Source organism: Pseudopodoces humilis, chromosome 29 (assembly GCF_049639895.1).
Source record: "Pseudopodoces humilis isolate 2021_Gansu_Grassland_sample_001 chromosome 29, ASM4963989v1, whole genome shotgun sequence".
Classification (NCBI taxonomy): Eukaryota; Metazoa; Chordata; class Aves; order Passeriformes; family Paridae; genus Pseudopodoces; species Pseudopodoces humilis.
Genome location: NC_142228.1, coordinates 1,310,294 through 1,328,968, shown reverse-complemented (window position 1 = coordinate 1,328,968; position 18,675 = coordinate 1,310,294). Strand labels below are relative to the sequence as shown.

At 63.4% G+C, this 18,675-nt stretch overlaps 1 protein-coding gene across 1 annotated transcript; it reads left to right on the top strand.

Annotated features, from left to right (window-relative positions):
* The first annotated feature begins 897 nt into the window (after positions 1 to 897).
* CDK5RAP3 (CDK5 regulatory subunit associated protein 3) lies at positions 898 to 12,336 on the top strand. The gene is made up of 17 exons (XM_088067936.1): positions 898 to 945; positions 1,523 to 1,580; positions 2,373 to 2,504; positions 3,864 to 3,964; positions 4,445 to 4,493; positions 5,649 to 5,827; positions 6,533 to 6,669; positions 7,710 to 7,854; positions 8,009 to 8,089; positions 8,187 to 8,261; positions 8,357 to 8,428; positions 8,534 to 8,608; positions 8,702 to 8,780; positions 9,300 to 9,388; positions 10,310 to 10,515; positions 11,887 to 12,058; positions 12,148 to 12,336. Exons 1-17 carry the CDS (start codon positions 940 to 942, stop codon positions 12,211 to 12,213), a joined length of 1,722 nt encoding a protein of 573 aa, XP_087924062.1. The 5' UTR covers positions 898 to 939; the 3' UTR covers positions 12,214 to 12,336.
* Positions 12,337 to 18,675: the final 6,339 nt, after the last annotated feature.

Here is an 18,675-nt window from a genome sequence, read left to right as displayed (position 1 = left end):
GGCTCTGTGCTGGGGCACCCAGTGGTTCCCAGGGGATTTGGGATCTGCTCTGGGAGCACCTGGGGATCCCTGAGGGGTCTGGGGTCTGCCCCAGCCCCTCTCTCCAGGGATGCCCAAGAAAACTGGGATCCACTCAGGGGTTCCCAGGGGGATTTTGACTCTCCCAGAAGTCCACGACGGATCCGGGATCCGCTCTGGGGGATGCTGGGGTTCCCTGGGGGATCCGGAGGGATCTGGGATCCCGGGGGTGACTGGGAATCCCCGCGGGGATTGGGATCTGTTGGGATCCTCCTGGGGGATCGTCCTGCGGGACGGCTGGGAGGGAACCCCGGGGTCCCGACTCGGGGCTGGGACACCTTGGGACCGGGACCGGGACTGGGACTGGGACCGGGGCTGGGACCAGGTTTAGGACTGGGATTATGGCCGGGATCGGAATTGGGACCGGGACCAGGATTGGGTCCGGGACCGGGACTGGGACCAGGTTTGGGACGGGATTATGATCGGGATCGGAATTGGGACCGGGACTGGGACCGGGACTGGGACCAGGTTTGGGAAGGGATTATGGCCGGGATCGGAATTGGGACCGGGACCAGGATTGGGTCCGGGACCGGGACTGGGACCAGGTTTGGGACGGGATTATGATCGGGACCGGGATTGGGACCGGGATTGGTGCCGGGATTGGGACTGGGATCGAGTCCGGGACTGGATTGGGACCCCCGAACTGCCACCGCCCGCTCCGATTGGTCCGAGCCGCCCCCGCCCCTTTCCCCTGCAGCCAATCAGAACACCGGCAGTGGCGCTGCCTGCGTGGCCGCCAATATGATTGGCAGGAAGGCGGGACTTTTGGGCGGACCGCGATCTGATTGGCTGAGGCGCGGAGCTTGAGGCAAGCGATTGGCTGGAGCGGGGGGAGGAAGTGGAGAGGTGGGGACGGGAAAGATGCAGGTGAGGAGCGGGACCGGGACCGGGACCGGGATCTGGAGCGGGACCGGGACCGGGATCTGGAGCGGGATCGGGATCGGGATCGGGATCTGGGTGGGGATGGGGAGCGGGGTCGGGAGCGGGATCGGGACCGGGATCTGGAGCGGGACCGGGACCGGGATCTGGAGCGGGACCGGGCCCGGGATCTGGAGGGGGACGGGGATCGGGACCTGGGGGGGGATGGGGAGGGGGGCCGGGAGCGGGACCGGGACCGGGACCGGGACTGGGAGCGGGATCGGGATCGGGGTGGGGACCGGGACCGGGAGCGGGAGCGGGACTGGGACCGGGATCGGGGTGGGGATCGGGATCGGGACCGGGAGCGGGACCGGGATCTGGAGCGGGATCGGGATCAGGGTGGGGATCGGGATGGGGAGCGGGGTCCGGAGCGGGATCGGGACCGGGAGCGGGATCGGGAGGGGGGTCGGGACCTGGACTGGGATCTGGATTGGGACGAGGAGCGGGATCGGTGCCGCTCCCGGTTCCGGTGCCGGTCCCGGTTCCGGTGCCGGTTCCGGTAGCGCCGCTCCCGCGCTGCCCGCAGGTCGCTCCCCAGGAGTACCAGCATGTGCCCATCGACATCCAGACCAGCAAACTGCTGGGTACGGACCGAACCCGCCCGGGGCTCTCCCGGCTCCCTCCTCCCTCCCAATCCGGGGGGAATCGGGATTTATCCCGGTGATCCCGGCCCGATCCCTCCCAGTCCGGGAAAGAATCGGGATTTATCCCGGTGATCCCGGCCCGATCCCTCCCAGTCCGGGAAAGAATCGGGATTTATCCCGGTGATCCCGGCCCGATCCCTCCTCCTTCCAAACTGGGCGAGGGCTGGAAATTTATTCCAGTGTTTGACCCCCACCCTGAGCCCCTCCCGTCTCTTCCAGCCGGGGGAAAAGCCGGGAATTCCTCCCGGGGTTTGGGGGAACCGGGAATTCCTCCCGGGGTTTGTGGGAACCGGGAATTCCTCCCGGTGTTTGTCCCCTGTGTCCCCAGAGCCCGGGGCTGTCCCTGGTGGGTGACGCTGTCCCCATCCCGTGTCGCTGTCCCTGTCCCCATCCCGTGTCCCTGTCCCCACCGGGGCTGTCCCCACTCCATGGCGCTGTCCCCATGGCGCTGTCCCCGTGTCCCTGTCCCCGTGTCCCTGTCCCCGTGTCCCCATGTCGCTGTCCCCGTGTCCCTGTCCCCATGTCCCTGTCCCCGTGTCCCTGTCCCCATGTCGCTGTCCCCGTGTCCCCATGTCCCTGTCCCCGTGTCGCTGTCCCCATGTCGCTGTCCCCATGTCGCTGTCCCCATGTCGCTGTCCCCATGTCCCTGTCCCCGTGTCCCCATGTCCCCGTGTCGCTGTCCCCGTGTCCCCATGTCCCCGTGTCGCTGTCCCCGTGTCCCCATGTCCCCAGAGTGGCTGCAGGACCGGCGGCACTGCGGGCGGCGCTGGCAGGCTCAGGTGCAGCGGGTGCGGGAGCGGCTGCGGGAGGCGCTGCGGGACATGCCCGAGCACCCCGAGATCCGCGAGCTGCTGCGGGGCTCCTGTGAGCGCCGAGGGGGCTGGGGAGGGGGGCTGGGGGCTGGGGATGGGGTCTGGGGATTGGGGAGGGGGTTTGGGGGCTGGGGTGGGGGGCTGGGGTTTGGGGCATGGGGATTGGGGTTTGGGGATTGGGGTTGGGGGTTTGGGGATGGGGATTGGGGTTTGGAGATGGGGTCTGGGGTTTGGGGTCTGGGATTTGGGGATGGGGTCTGGGGGCTGGGGATTGGGGTTTGGGGATTGGGGTCTGGGGATTGGAGTTTGGGGATGGGGGCTGGGGTTTGGGGATGGGGTCTGGGGTCTGGGGTTTGGGGTCTGGGATTTGGGGATGGGGTCTGGGGTCTGGGAGCTGGGGATTGGGGTTTGGGGATTGGGTTTGGGGTCAGGGGATTGGGGTTTGGGGATTGGGGATTGGGGATTGGGTCTGGGGTCTGGGGATTGGGGTTTGGGGATGGGGTCTGGGGATGGGGTCTGGGGTTTGGGGATGGGGTCTGGGGGCTGGGGATGGGGTCTGGGGGCTGGGGATGGGGTCTGGGGTTTGGGGTCTGGGGATTGGGGTTGGGGGTTTGGGGATTGCGGTTTGGGGATTGGGGATGGGGTCTGGGGTCTGGGGATGGGGTCTGGGGATTGGGGTTTGGGGATGGGGATTGGGGTTTGGGGTTTGGGGATGGGGTCTGGGGGCTGGGGGCTGGGGTTTGGGGATGGGGTCTGGGGTTTGAGTATTTGGAGTTTGGGTATTTGGGATTTGGGTATTTGAGTCTGGGGCTTGGGATTTGGGGTCTGGGGTTTGGGGTCTGGGATTGGGGTCTGGGGGCTGGGGATTGGGGTTTGGGGTCTGGGGATTTGGGATTTGGGTATTTGGAATTTCAGTATTTGGGTCTGGGGTCTGGGGTTTGGGGTCTGGGATTTGGAGTTTGGGTATTTGGGATTTGGGTATTTGGGTCTGGGGTTTGGGTGTTTGGGGTCTGGGGATTGGAGTTTGGGGATTTGGGATTTGGGTATTTGGGTCTGGGGTTTGGGTGTTTGGGGTCTGGGGATTGGAGTTTGGGGCTGGGCTCAGGGTTTGGGGATTTGGGGATTGGGATTTGAGGTCTGGGATTTGGGGTTTGAGGATGGATCCCCCCCATCCTGAGAAGCGGGGTTTGGGGTGGGAGGGTCACACCTGGGGTTTGTTCACAAAGGCTCCCCTAAAACCTCCTGGGGACCCTCCAGAGCCCCTCAGGGATCCCCCAAAACTCCTGGAGATGCCCTGGAACCTCTTGGGGACCCCTAAAACCTCCCAGGGATCCCCCCAAACCTCTCGGGACCCCCTGGGGACCCCCCCAAAGCTCCTGGGACCCCCGGGCCCTGACGCCGCTCTCCCCAGACCTGCACTACTTCCACTGCCTGCGCATCGTGGAGATCCTCAGGGCCACCGAGGCCTCCACCAGGAACCTCTTCGGGCGCTACTCGTCCCAAAGGATGAAGGTGGGAGCGCCTTCCTCTTCCTCCTCTTCCTCCTCTTCCTCCTCTTCCTCCTCTTCCTCCTCTTCCTCCTCTTCCTCCTCTTCCTCCTCTTCCTCCTCTTCCTCCTCTTCCTCCTCTTCCTCCTCTTCCTGTTCTTCCTGTTCTTCCTGTTCTTCCTGTTCTTCCTCCTCTTCCTCCTCTTCCTCCTCTTCCTCCTCTTCCTCTTCTTCCTCCTCTTCCTCCTCTTCCTCCTCTTCCTCCTCTTCCTCCTCTTCCTCCTCTTCCTCCTCTTCCTCCTCTTCCTGTTCTTCCTGTTCTTCCTGTTCTTCCTGTTCTTCCTCCTCTTCCTCCTCTTCCTCCTCTTCCTCCTCTTCCTCTTCTTCCTCCTCTTCCTCCTCTCCTTCCTCTTCCTCCTCTTCCTCCTCTGCCTCCTCTTCCTGCTCTCCTTCCTCTTCCTGCTCTTCCTCCTCCTCCTCCTCCTGACCCCGTGTCCGTCCCCAGGACTGGCAGGAGATCGTGGCTCTCTACGAGAAGGAGAACACCTACCTGGGTGAGGGGTGGGAACGGGAATGGGAACGGGAACGGGAATGGGAACGGGAATGGGAACGGGAATGGGAACGGGAATGGGAACGGGAATGGGAACGGGAATGGGAACGGGAACGGGAATGGGAACGGGAATGGGAATGGGAATGGGAACGGGAATGGGAATGGGAACGGGAATGGGAACGGGAATGGGAATGGGAACGGGAATGGGAATGGGAATGGGAGCGGGAATGGGAATGGGAATGGGAATGGGAACGGGAATGGGAATGGGAATGGGAGCGGGAATTCCCCAAGGTGTCCCAAAGAACCCCATGGGTGGGTGGGATTCTGCCCCAAAACTGGGATGGGATGGGATGGGATAGGATCTGTGGGATGGGATCAGTGGGATCCATGGGATGGGATGGGATGGGATCAATGGGATGGGATGGGATGGGAATGGGGACAGGGATGGGATGGGATAATGGGATGGGATCTGTGGGATGGGATGGGGTCCATGGGATGGGATGGGATGGGATGGGATGGGATGGGATGGGATGGGATGGGATGGGATGGGATGGGATCAATGGGATGGGATGGGATGGGATCAGTGGGATGGGATGGGATAGGATAGGATCTGTGGGATGGGATCAGTGGGATAGGATAGGATCTGTGGGATGGGATCAATGGGATCCATGGGATGGGATGGGATCCATGGGATGGGATGGGATCAATGGGATGGGATGGGACGGGATCTGTGGGATGGGATGGGATGGGAATGGGGACAGGGATGGGATGGGATAATGGGATGGGATCTGTGGGATGGGATGGGGTCCATGGGATGGGATGGGGTCCATGGGATGGGATGGGATGGGATCCATGGGATGGGATGGGATCAATGGGATGGGATGGGATCTGTGGGATGGGATGGGAATGGGGACAGGGATGGGATGGGATAATGGGATGGGATCTGTGGGATGGGATGGGGTCCATGGGATGGGATGGGGATTGGGATGGGATTTAAAGCAGGAATTCCACCCGCAAACCGAAACGAGCTGGGATTTCAAGAGCGACCTCAACCTCCAAACCGGGCTGGGCAAGCGCGGGGGGTTTTTGGGGAGGCCACACCTCAGGGGTACAACACCCCCGGGCCATGGGGGACCCGGGGTGACCCCGCTGTCCCCAGCCGAGCTCTCCAGCCTGCTGGGCCGCAGCGTGGCGTTCGAGCTGCCGGCGCTGCGGCGGCAGCTGGGCCGGTGCCGGCAGGCGCAGCAGGAGCTGGCGCGGCGCGAGGACGAGTGCCAGCTCCGCGCCGGCGAGCTCCGGGAGCGATTCCTGACCTCCTGCCGCCAGTACGGCATCGCCGTGAGTGCCAAAATAACCCCAAATGGGGATGGGGTAACCCCAAATGGGGCTGGGGTAACCCTAAATGGGGCTGGGGTAACCCTAAATGGGGCTGGGGTAACCCTAAATGGGGCTGGGGTAACCCTAAATGGGGATGGGGAGTGCCAAAGTAACCCTAAATGGGGATGGGGTAACCCTAAATGGGGCTGGGGAGTGCCAAAGTAACCCCAAATGGGGATGGGGTAACCCTAAATGGGGCTGGGGAGTGCCAAAGTAACCCCAAATGGGGATGGGGTAACCCTAAATGGGGCTGGGTTAACCCTAAATGGGGATGGGGTAACCCTAAATGGGGCTGGGGAGTGCCAAAATAATCCCAAATGGGGATGGGGTAACCCCAAATGGGGATGGGGAGAGCCATGGGAACCCCAAATGGGGATGGGGAGTGCCAAAATAACCCCAAAATGGGGATGGGGAGCATCATGGGAACCCCAAATGGGGCTGGGGTAACCCCAAATGGGGAGGGGGTCACCCCAAATGGAGCTGGGGTAACCCTAAATGGGGCTGGGAAGCACCAAATGGGGATGGGGAGTGCCAAAGTAACCCCAAATGGGGATGGGGTAACCCCAAAATAGCCCCAAACAGGCCCTAAAACAACCCCCCCTAAGGGGTCACACTGGGACCAGAGTGTCCCCAGGGTGTCCCCAAGTGTCCCCTCGGTGTCCCCAGGGTGGGGACGTGCGCCAGGAGCTGCTGGCCCAGGTGGAGGCGCTGCCGTCGCTGCTGTCCCGCATTGGGGACGGCGCCAGCGCCCTCGGGGACGCCATCGAGCTGTACGAGGCCTGCGTGGCCTTCGTGTGTGACAGGTGGGGACAACACCAGAACAGCCTCAGAACAGCCCCAGAACAACACCAGAACAGCCCCAAAACAACACCAGAACAGCCCCAGAACAACCCCAGAACAGCCCCAAAACAGCCCCAGAACAGCCCCAGAACAACACCAGAACAGCCCCAAAACAACACCAGAAAAGCCCCAGAACAACACCAGAACAGCCCCAGAACAGCCTCAGAACAGCCCCAGAACAACCCCAGAACAGCCCCAGAACAACCCCAGAACAACCCCAAAACAACACCAGAACAACCCCACAACAACCCCACAACAACACCAGAACAACCCCAAAACAACACCAGAACAACCCCAAAACACCAGAACAGCCCCACAACAGCCCCAGAACAACCCCAGAACAGCCCCAAAACACCAGAACAGCCCCACAACAGCCCCAGAACAACCCCAGAACAGCCCCAAAACACCAGAACAGCCCCAGAACAGCCCCAGAACAGCCCCAAAAGAACCCCAGAACAGCCCCAAAACAGCCCCAGAACAGCCCCAAAACAACCCCAGAACAGCCCCAGAACAGCCCCAGAACAGCCCCCGAACAGCCCCCAAAGAACCCCCCAACAGCCCCCAAACAGCCCCAGAACAACCCCAGAACAGCCTCAGAACAGCCTCAGAACAGCCCCAAAACACCAGAACAGCCCCACAACAGCCCCAGAATAGCCCCACAACAGCCCCACAACAGCCCCAGAACAGTTCCTGCTTCCTCCAAAGCGCTGTCACATCCCCGGTGTCACATCCCCGGTGTCACATCCCCCGTGTCACATCCCCCGTGTCACATCCCCCGTGTCCCCATGACCAATGTCCCCGTGCCGCCTGTCTCATCCTGGTGTCCCCACAGTCCCGGTGTCCCGGTGTCCCCATGTCCCATCCCAGTGTCCCCATGTCCCCACAGTCCCGGTGTCCCCATGTCCCATCCCAGTGTCCCCATGTCCCCACAGTCCCGGTGTCCCCATGTCCCATCCCAGTGTCCCCATGTCCCCACAGTCCCGGTGTCCCCATGTCCCCACAGTCCCGGTGTCCCGGTGCTGCCGCTGTTGCGGTTCGTCGCCAGGAACGGGAACAGCTCGGTGTTCCGGTGGCGCACGGGGCTGGAGCCGCTGCGGGTGGAGCGGCCGCGGCTGCGGGAGGAGCCGGAGCCGCCCCGGGAGGACACGGTGGGTCCGGGGCGGGGACCCCGGGGGACATTTGGGGACCCCGGGGGACATTTGGGGACCCCGGGGGACATTTGGGGACCCCGGGGGACGTTTGGGGACCGGGTTTTGGGGCGGGGCCGCGGCTCAGGGCGAGTTCGGGGCTCTTTTCCCGCAGATCGATTGGGGCGATTTCCCCGCGGAGCCGCCCCAGGGCGGGGACATCGACTGGGGGATCACGGTGGAGCCCAGTCCCCAGGTGGGTGACATCCCTCGGTGTCCCCCGTGTCCCCAAATCCCCCTGTGTCGCCCCATTGTCGCCCACTGTCACCGTTTGTCACCCACTGTCACCACAGGGGGCCGATGGCATCGATTGGGGCGATGGAGAGAAGGGACAGGAGGGGACAATCACAGCAGAGCCCAGTCCCCAGGTTTGTGACGTTCCTGGGTGTCCCCGTGTCCCCAGATCCCCCTGTGCCACCCACTGTCACCCACTGCCACCGTTTGTCACCCACTGTCACCACAGGGGGCCGATGGCATCGACTGGGGTGACGAAGAGAAGGGACAGGAGGGGACATCGGCTGGGCCCAGTCCCCAGGTGGGTGACATCCCTGGGTGTCCCCGTGCCCCCAAATCCCCCTGTGTCACCTGCTGTCACCATTTGTCACCCACTGTCACCGTTTGTCACCCACTGTCACCACAGGGGGCCGATGGCATCGATTGGGGTGACGGAGAGAAGGGACAGGAGGGGACAATCACAGCAGAGCCCAGTCCCCAGGTTCGTGACATTCCCAGGGCCAGGAGTGTCCCCGTGTCCCCAAACCCGCCCTGTGTCCCCCTTTGTCACCGTTTGTCACCCTTTGCTCCTCAGGGGGCCGATGGCATCGACTGGGGTGACGGAGAGAAGGGACAGGAGGGGACAATCACGGTGGTGGAGGCTGGCACTGAGGGTGAGCAGGGCTGAGGGGTCCTGGGAGCTCCCACCCCCCAAATTCCCCCTTCCCACTGTCCCTGGACACCCCAGAGGGGTTTGGGGTGGGGCAGAGGGTGGGGTTTGGGTGTCGTGGAGGGTTTTTGGGGTGCCCTGGGGTGATGCTGAGCTGGGTTTGGGGTCCCCATTTCCCAGAGGGGTTTGGGGTGTGGCAGAGGGTGGGGTTGTGGCTCTGGGGAGGGGTTTTTGGGGTGCCTCCATCATTTGGGGTGATGCTGAGCTGGGTTTGGGGTCCTTTCCCCGTCCCCTTTTCCCTGGACACCCCAGAGGGGTTTGGGGTGGGGCAGAGGGTGGGGTTGTGGCTCTGGGGAGGGGTTTTGGGGTGCCCTGGGCTGATGCTGAGCTGGGTTTGGGGTCCCCGTTTCCCAGAGGGGTTTGGGGTGGGGCAGGGGTGGGATTTGGGTGCCATGGAGGGTTTTTGGGGTGCTGGTTTTTGTCCCCGCCGTGCTGACGCTCTGTCGTCCCGCCCCACCCGCAGACCCCGGGGCCGTGGCGCGCGGCTCGGACGCGCTGACCCTGCTGGAGCACCCCGAGACACGGAACCAGTTCCTGGATGAGCTGATGGAGGTGGGTTCTGGTTCTGGTGGGTTCTGGTGGGTTCTGATGGAGATGGGTTCTGGTTCCGGTGGGTTCTGGTTCCGGTGGGTTCCGGTGGAGGTGGAGGTGGGTTTTGGTGGAGGTGGGTTTTGGTGGAGGTGGGTTCCAATTGAGGTTGGTTCTGATGGAGGTGGAGGTTGGTGGAGATGGGTTTTGGTTCCGGTGGGTTCTGGGTTCCTCCCACCCCCTGGTGCCGATCCCGGCACTGATCCCGGTGCTGATCCCGGTGCTGATCCTGGTGCCGATCCCGGTGCCGATCCCGGTGCTGATCCCGGTGCTGATCCTGGTGCTGATCCTGGCACTGATCCCAGTGCCGATCCCGGTTCTGATCCCGGTGCCGATCCCGGTTCTGATCCTGGTACTGATCCCGGTACTGATCCCAGTGCCGATCCCGGTTCTGATCCCGGTGCCGATCCCGGTGCCGATCCCGGTGCCGATCCCGGCTCCGATCCCGGTGCCGATCCCGGCGCCGATCCCGGTTCCGATCCCGGCGCCGATCCCGGTGCCGATCCCGGTGCCGATCCCGGTTCCGATCCCGGCGCCGATCCCGGCGCTGATCCCGGTGCCGATCCCGGTTCCGATCCCGGTGCCGATCCCGGTTCCGATCCCGGTGCCGATCCCGGTGCCGATCCCGGTGCCGATCCCGGCGCCGATCCCGGTGCTGATCCCGGTGCCGATCCCGGTTCCGATCCCGGTTCCGATCCCGGTTCCGATCCCGGATCAATTCCCGATCCCGGTTCCGATCCCGCTATCCCGGTGCCGATCCCGGTGCCGATCCCGGTTCCGATCCCGGTGCCGATCCCGGTTCCGATCCCGGTTCCGATCCCGGTGCCGATCCCGGTTCCGATCCCGGTGCTGATCCCGGCGCCGATCCCGGTGCTGTCCCCGCAGCTGGAGCTGTTCCTGGCGCAGCGGCTGCTGGAGCTGGAGGACGAGGCCGACGTGGTGGCCATGAGCCAGCTGCAGCTGGCCCCGGCCGTGCTGCAGGGCCAGAGCGGCCAGCGGCTGCGGGCCCAGCTGGCCACCGCGCGGGACCTGCTGGGCCAGCTCTGCTCCCCCAGCGTGCAGCACCTCTGCATGATCCTCGCCTCGCCCAGGTACCTGCAACGGCCCCGAGCCGCCCCGAAATGGTCCTAAAATAGCCCTGAACAGACCCTAAAATAGCCCTAAATAGACCCTAAAATAGCCCTGAACAGACCCTAAAATAGCCCTGAACAGACCCTAAAATAGCCCTAAATAGACCCTAAAATAGTCCTAAAATAGCCCTAAAATAGTCCTAAAATAGTCCTAAAATAGACCCCAAAACAGACCCTAAAATAGCCCTAAATAGACCCTAAAATAGTCCTAAAATAGCCCTAAACAGACCCTAAAATAGTCCTAAAATAGCCCTAAACAGACCCTAAAATAGCCCTAAAATAGCCCTAAAATAGACCCCAAAACAGACCCTAAAATAGCCCTAAACAGACCCTAAAATAACCCTAAAATAGCCCTAAAATAGTCCTAAACAGACCCTAAAATAACCCTAAAATAGACCCCAAAACAGACCCTAAAATAGCCCTAAACAGACCCTAAAATAGTCCTAAAATAGCCCTAAATAGACCTTAAAATAGCCCTAAAATAGACCCCAAAACAGACCCTAAAATAGCCCTAAAATAGCCCCTAAAAAGTCCTAAACCAGCCCCAAACCAGCCCCAACGAGGGGGGCTGTGCAGTGTGACCGAGGTGACCCCGCTGTCCCCAGGTGTCCCCAGCCCATGCAGGGTGACCCCAGGTGACTCAGGTGTCCCCAGGTGACCCCACCGTCCCCAGGCCACCCCAGATGACCCCAGGTGACCCCGCTGTCCCCAGGTAACCCCAGCCCATGCAGGGTGACCCCAGGTGACCCCAGGTGACCCCAGGTGTCCCCAGCCCATGCAGGGTGACCTCAGGTGACCCCAGGTGACCCGAGGCCACCCAGGCCACCCGCGGTGACCCCGCTGTCCCCAGGTAACCCCAACCCATGCAGGGTGACCCCGGGTGACTCAGGTGTCCCCAGGTGTCCCCAGCCCATGCAGGGTGACCCCAGGTGACCCGAGGCCACCCCCGGTGACCCTGGGTGACCCCGCTGTCCCCAGGTAACCCCAACCCATGCAGGGTGACCCCGGGTGACTCAGGTGACCCCAGGTGTCCCCAGCCCATGCAGGGTGACCCCGGGTGACCCCAGGTAACCCCGCTGTCCCCAGGTAACCCCAGCCCATGCAGGGTGACCCCAGGTGACTCAGGTGACCCCAGGTGACCCCAGGTAACCCCAGCCCATGCAGGGTGACCCCAGGTGACTCAGGTGACCCCAGGTGTCCCCAGGTGTCCCCAGCCCATGCAGGGTGACCCCAGGTGACCCCAGGTGACCCCAGGTGTCCCCAGCCCATGCAGGGTGACCCCAGGTGACCCGAGGCCACCCAGGCCACCCGCGGTGACCCCGCTGTCCCCAGGTACGTGGAGCGGGTGACGGCGCTGCTGCGGCAGAAGCTGCTGCAGTCCGAGCTGCTGCTGGCCAAACGCGACGCGCTGGCCCAGCGGCGCCGCCAGGCCCTGGCCGAGCAGGCGGCCCTGGAGCCCAAACTGCAGCAGCTGCAGGAGACCACCAAGGAGCTGCAGGAGCTGGTGAGGGACCCCCAAAAATCCCCCCCAAAAAAAGGACCCGACCCCCCCCCCCCCTCCCCGCGCTGAGCCCCCTCCCGCTGTCGTTGCAGATCGAGGCCGACATCTCCAAGCGCTACGGGGGGCGCCCGGTGAACCTGATGGGGATCAACCTGTGACCCCCCGAGGGTCCCCAGGGGGTCCCCAGGGGGTCCCCAGGGGGTCCTGCCCCTCCCAGAGTCCCCGGCTGCTGCTGCTGCTGCGATTGGGGTCTTGGAGAATAAACCCAAATTGTGATGAAATCGAGCTGGATTTGAGGCGGGGGGGAGGAGCTGGGTGTGACCGAGAGGGGAGGGGGGGACAGCGGTGGGGACAGCGGTGGGGACAGCCCCAAAACCCGCGGCTTGGGTGGGCTCGGGGCCACCAGCCCTCCCCGCCCGGCCAGGGAAGGGGGGTGGCGCTGGGCGGTGACAGCGGAGCTGTCCCTGTCCCTGTCCCTGTCCTTGCCCTCAGCCCCATTTCCGTCCCTGTCCCCTGTCCCCTGTCCCTGTCCCCTGTCCCCTGTCCCTGTCCCCTGTCCCTGTCCCTGTCCCCTGTCCCTGTCCCCTGTCCCTGTCCCTGTCCCCTGTCCCCTGTCCCTGTCCCCTGTCCCTGTCCCCTGTCCCTGTCCCCTGTCCCTGTCCCTGTCCCCTGTCCCCTGTCCCTGTCCCTGTCCTTGCCCTCAGCCCCATTTCCGTCCCTGTCCCCTGTCCCCTGTCCCTGTCCCCTGTCCCTGTCCCCTGTCCCTGTCCCTGTCCCCTGTCCCTGTCCCCTGTCCCTGTCCCTGTCCCCTGTCCCCTGTCCCTGTCCCTGTCCTTGCCCTCAGCCCCATTTCCGTCCCTGTCCCTGTCCCCTGTCCCTGTCCCTGTCCCCGTCCCTGTCCCCACCCGTGTCCCCTCTCCCTCTCGCTGACAGCCGGCTTTCGCTTTGGCTCACCCCTCTCATTACCCCGCTCATTAACGGGCTCATTAATTACCCGCCGCCTGTCGCTGCCGGCCGCGCGCGGAGCCGGGAGCCGCGGAGGGTCCCCGGTGGGGATGGGGGGCTCGGGGGGGCTCGGGGGGGGCTCTGGGCGGGTCCTGGGGGGCTCCTGGGGGTCACCGTCCCCATCGTCACCGCAGCGAAGGCACCCGCGGGGGGAGCGTGCACGGAGGGGACAAGGACAGAAGCGACAGAAGGGACAGAAGGACAGAAGGGACAGAAGGGACAGAAGGGACAGAAGGGACCTGCAGTCCCAGCCCCCCAAAGCCCCGCAGTGTCCCCGTGCCCCGCTCGTGTCCCGGCCGTGCGGTGACTGTCACCAGCCCTGCCGCAGACAAAGGGATGGGACAGGACCGGCAATGGGGACCCCGGCGGTGTCACCTCCCCCCTCCGCGGCTCCGCCTCCCCTCCCCCCCCTCCCCGGACCGGCTGCTGCTCCATCTCACCTGCCAGGGAGAGATTTAATTAGCAATTAATGTCCCTCCATCTGTCCCAGCCCCGTCCCCGCGTCCCCGCTGCCGCCCGTGACAGCGCCGCTCGCTCCATTAGCGCCGGCAGCCGCGGCGGCCCCGCCAGCTGCGGGGCGGCTCTGGGCCCCCTCCCGCTGTCCCCAACTGTCCCCAAGTGTCCCCAGGTGTCCCCAACTGTCCCCAAGTGTCCCCAGCCGCGGGCACCCCCGCGCCGACCGGCCCTGCCCGTCTGTCCGTCCATCCATCATCCATCCCCGTGTCCCTGCAGCTCTCCTGGAGTTGTTTCCCGCATCCCTTTGTCCATCCCTCTGTCCATCCCTGTCCATCCCTCTGTCCATCCCTGTCCATCCCTCTGTCCATCTGTCCATCCCTCTGTCCATCCCTCTGTCCATCCCTCTGTCCATCCCTCCGCCCGCCTGTCCATCCCTCCGCCCCTGGATCTTTCCTCTCACCCTTCATCCCTCTGTCCCTCCCTCCATCCATCCCTGCACCTTTCCCGCATCGCTCTGTCCATCCCTCCGTCCATCCCTCCGTCCATCCCTCCGTCCATCCCTCCGTCCATCCCTCTCCCCATCCCTCCCCCCCGGTCTCTCCCCACCTCCCTCCTCGCATCCCCGAACCCCCAAACCCCTCTCCCCTCTCGGCCCGCTCCTCCTCCCCCTCTCAATTTTTTTCGGACCAAGCAGCCGCTGCCGAGGTCCCCAGCGGGGTGGGGACAACAGAGGGACCCCCCGAGCCCCCCCAAATCCCCCTCCCGCTCTTTCCCCAGGGCAGACGCCGCAGCTGCTCCGCGGATTCCGAATTTCCTCGTTAAATCCGGGCTGGACGGGGCCGCAGCTGCCGCAGCGCGCCCGGGGACCGTGATGTGACACCCGGGGACCGTGATGTGACACCCGGGGACCGATGGTGTGACACCCGGGGACCGATGGTGTGTCACCCGGGGACCCCTGAGGTGTCACCCGGGGACCCCTGAGGTGTCACCCGGGGACCGATGGTGTGTCACCCGGGGACAGATGTGTCACCCAGGCCGGCGACAGCTCCAGTGGGGGGACACGCGGGGACCCCGGCCCTGCCGGAGCCGGCTGGGGGGTCCCGAGTGACGGGGGTGTCCCGGTGTTGGGGGAATCCCAAATTCTTGGGGGGTCCCGGTGTTGTGAGGGGTCCCAAGTGCTGGGGGGGTCCCCGGTGTTGGGGGGTCCCCGGTGTTGGGGGGTCCCCGGTGCTGAGGGGTCCCGTGTTTTGAGGGAATCCCAAATTCTTGGGGTGTCCCGGTGTTGTGAGGGGTCCCGAGTGATGTGGGGGTCCCAGATGTTGGCGGGTCTCGGGTTTTGGGGGGGTCCCGAATGCCGGGGGCGGGGGGGGGGGGAAATGGGCAAGTCAAAAGGGACACCCCAAAACGGGCGCGTCGAAATGGGACACCCCAAAAGGGACACCCCAAAAGGGACACCCCAAAGCACTCCCCCCCTGCTCTGTGCCCGCACGGCTGTGGGGTGTTGTGGGGCCGGTGTCACCCCGCCCTTTGTCCCCGGCAGCGGTGCCTTTGTCCCCGTGTCACCCGCGGGGCACCAGCTGTCACCGCCGGGGCCTTCGCGCTCCTCCTCCTCCTCCTCCTCCTCTTTGTTCTCCCCGGGTTGCGGGGGGGCCCCAGGGTGACCCCCCCCCAGTGATGGGGACAGCGCTGGGGTTTGGGGGGCGCTTGGTGCCCCCCGCGCCTCTTTTTGGGGTGCTACGGTTTGGGGGGGGGGGGTCCCCACCGAGCCTTTGTCACCCCCAGGCCAGGGGACACGAGGGGGGCTCTTTGGGGGGGGGGTCCGAGGGGCAGAGTTTGGGGTGTCGCTCGCCTTTTGGGGTGCGGGTGACCACGGGTGGTGACTTTTGGGGTGTGGGTTCCCGGATTTGGGGTGTCCCGCGGGGGTCAGGAGGGGGTTCGGGGGGGGGGGCGGAATTTGGGGGGGTCAGGAAGGGGTCACAGAGGGGTGTTCTGTTTTGGGGGGTCAGGAAGGGGTCCTGGGGGGTTTCGGAAATTGGGGGGGTCAGGAGGGGGTCCTGGGGGGGGTCCGAAATTGGGGGGGGGTCAGGAGGGGGTCCTAGGAGGGGGTCCGGAATTTGGGGGGGGTCAGGAGGGGGTCCGCGCGCCGCCCCAAAGCATCCGGCAGGTGGCGCTGCAGGACCGCGAATGCGCTACACGAGGAGGGGCAGGGGGGCGGGGCTAAGCCCACAGGGGGCGTGGCCACACACCTTAGAAGGGCTGGGGTGCGCTAAGGGGCGGGGCTATGCAAATAAAGCCCGGCGTCGCAAGGCGCGTCGGGAAACGAGCGGCGCGGGGGGAGCGGATTTTGGGGTCCCGTGGGGGTCAAAACCCAGGCGGGTGGGGGTTCCTAAAATGGGCGTGGTCCCAGTTTGGGGTGGGGTCTGTAGGGTGAGGGGGTTCCTAAAATGGGCGTGGTCCCAGTTTGGGGTGGGGTCTGTAGGTTTGGGGTGGGGTCTGTAGGTTCGGGGTTCCCAAAAAGGACTGACCCCATTGTTGGGGTGTCCTTAGGCTTGATTGTCCCAAGGTTGGGGGGTCTTTCGGGAACATCCACGGGGTCCGAGGGGAATGGGGTGTCCCATGGAAATAATCACTCCATAAAGACTGGGACTGATCCAAAACCAACCCCATAAATATCCCAAATAAACCCCAGCAAGGAGGGAAAGAGCCGGGTCCACCCCAACACCGGATTGAGCAGGAAAATCTTTAATTGTGGCCAGAACGAGCGGGAAGGACAAAACTTCATTAGGGCCTAATTAATCCCCGGATATTATCAGCAGTGGGGGCGGATCCCAGACCTGGAAAGGGATTCATCCCAAATAATCCCAACCCCTCCATTCCCTTCTTCCAGGGAATCCCAGCTCATTCCCTGACCTCTCCCAGCCTGGAATTTTCCAGTGATTCGCCCAAATCTTCCCTCGTTTCATTTTTGGGGTTGCAGCGTTTTCCTGGGGGGAGCAAAAAAAATGGGGAAGGGGCTCCTGGATTCATCCCAAACAATCCCAGTCCCTGCTCCCATTCCCTGACCTCTCCCAGTCTGGAATTTTCCGCTGATTCACCCAAATCTTGCCTTGTTTATTTTACTATTGGGGGCTGGAGAGTTTTCCTGGGGGGAGAAAAAAATGGGGAAGGGGCTCCGTGCCCCCCTCGGTGGCACGAGGTGGGCACGAGGACAGGGCCAGCTGTCCCCAAATGCTCCTGGGGGACACTAAAAATATCCCAGGAGGGACAGCCCGGCTCGGATTCCCAGCTGGAAACGGCCCAGGGCCCTGGGGAGGCACGGGAGGGGTTTGGGGGGGCTGCCAGACACCCCCTTTTCCCTGGAGGAGGCGTTTAGGGTGGAAAACACCCCCAAATCTCCAACGTGAGGGGGTGAGACCCCCCCAAAATCCAACCTAGGGGGGGTTTAGGGTGGAAAACACTCCCAAAATCCAACCCAGGGGGTGGAAATCACCCCCGAATCTCCATCTCAGGGGGTTTTAGGGTGGAAAACACCCCCAAAATTCAATCCAGGGTGGGTTTAGGGTGGAAATCACCCCCAAATCTCCATCCCAGGGGGGTTTAGGGGGGGAAAAAAAAACCTAAATCCAACTCAAGAAGGGTTTTGGGGGGGGCAAGACCTCAAAAATTCAACCCAGGATGGGTTTAGGGTGGAAAATACCCCCAAAATTCTACGCAGGATGGGTTTAGGGTGGAAGAACCCCCAAATCTCCATCCCAGGGGGATTTAGGGTGGGAAGAAAACCCCTAAATCCAACCCAAGGAGGGTTTAGGGTGGAAAACACCAATAAAATCCAACCCAAGGGGGGCTTTAAGGTGGAAAATACCCCCCAAATCCAATCAGGGAGCGCTTGGGGAGGGCATGACCCAAAATCTCCGGGATCCAGGAGCACTTCCAGCCTCCCAAACACCTTCCCCTGTCTCCCTGGACTCATCCCTGCCTCTCTGGATCTCTCTCCAGGTTTTTTAGGGGGAGACACAAAGAGCCTGGAAAACCCTGGGGAAACCTGCCCGACCTCACCCTGGCGCGATCCCACGCCGGTTTTCCCGTGGTTTGTTTTTCCCCTGGGATGAAGCATTGTCTGTTTGTCCCGGCAGGTTTCTGGGGCAGGGAAGAGGTGTCTGGGAAGGGCAGCAGCAGGAATGGCAGGATCTGGGTGGTGCTGCCCACGCCTCTCACCTGCTGGCACGGATTGGGGCAGGAATAGGGAGCAGGGGTGGGCAGGAATCCCACAGGAATCCGGGTGGGAAGGGGTGAAGGGCAGGAATCCTGCATGGATCCATGTGGGAATGGGAGAACGGGCAGGAATCCCACGTGGAGCAGGGATGGGCAGGAATCCCGTGTGGATCCATGTGGGAAGGGGAGAACAGGCAGGAATCCCGTGTGGATCCATGTGGGAAGGGGAGAACAGGCAGGAATCCTGCATGGATCCATGTGGGGAGGGGGAATGGGTAGGAATCCCACAGGGACTGATGTGGGAAGGGGAGAACGGCAGGAATTCCACAGGGATTGATGTGGGAAGGGGTGAAAGGACAGGAATCCCACATGGAGCAGGGATGGGCAGGAATCCTGTGTGGATCCGTGTGGGAAGGGGAGAACAGGCAGGAATCCCGTGTGGATCCATGCGGGAATGGGTGAAGGGCAGGAATCCCATGTGGATCCATGTGGGAATGGGAGAACAGGCAGGAATCCCGTGTGGATCCATGTGGGAAGGAGGAACAGGCAGGAATCCCGTGTGGATCCGTGTGGGAAGGGGAGAACAGGCAGGAATCCTGCATGGATCCATGCGGGAATGGGTGAAGGGCAGGAATCCCGTGTGGATCCGTGTGGGAATGGGAGAACAGGCAGGAATCCCATGTGGATCCATGTGGGAATGGGTGAAGGGCAGGAATCCCGTGTGGATCCATGTGGGAATGGGAGAACAGGCAGGAATCCCGTGTGGATCCGTGTGGGAATGGGAGAACAGGCAGGAATCCCGTGTGGATCCATGTGGGAAGGAGGAACAGGCAGGAATCCCGTGTGGATCCATGTGGGAATGGGAGAACAGGCAGGAATCCCGTGTGGATCCATGCGGGAATGGGAGAACAGGCAGGAATCCCGTGTGGATCCGTGTGGGAAGGAGG

Bases quoted from the DNA above. Each gene is read 5' to 3' on its own strand.
- CDK5RAP3 (XM_088067936.1), top strand. The intron at 8,781-9,299 runs GTGAGCAGGGCT...CCCCACCCGCAG, and splicing joins GGTGGAGGCTGGCACTGAGG to ACCCCGGGGCCGTGGCGCGC. The intron at 12,059-12,147 runs GTGAGGGACCCC...CTGTCGTTGCAG, and splicing joins CCAAGGAGCTGCAGGAGCTG to ATCGAGGCCGACATCTCCAA.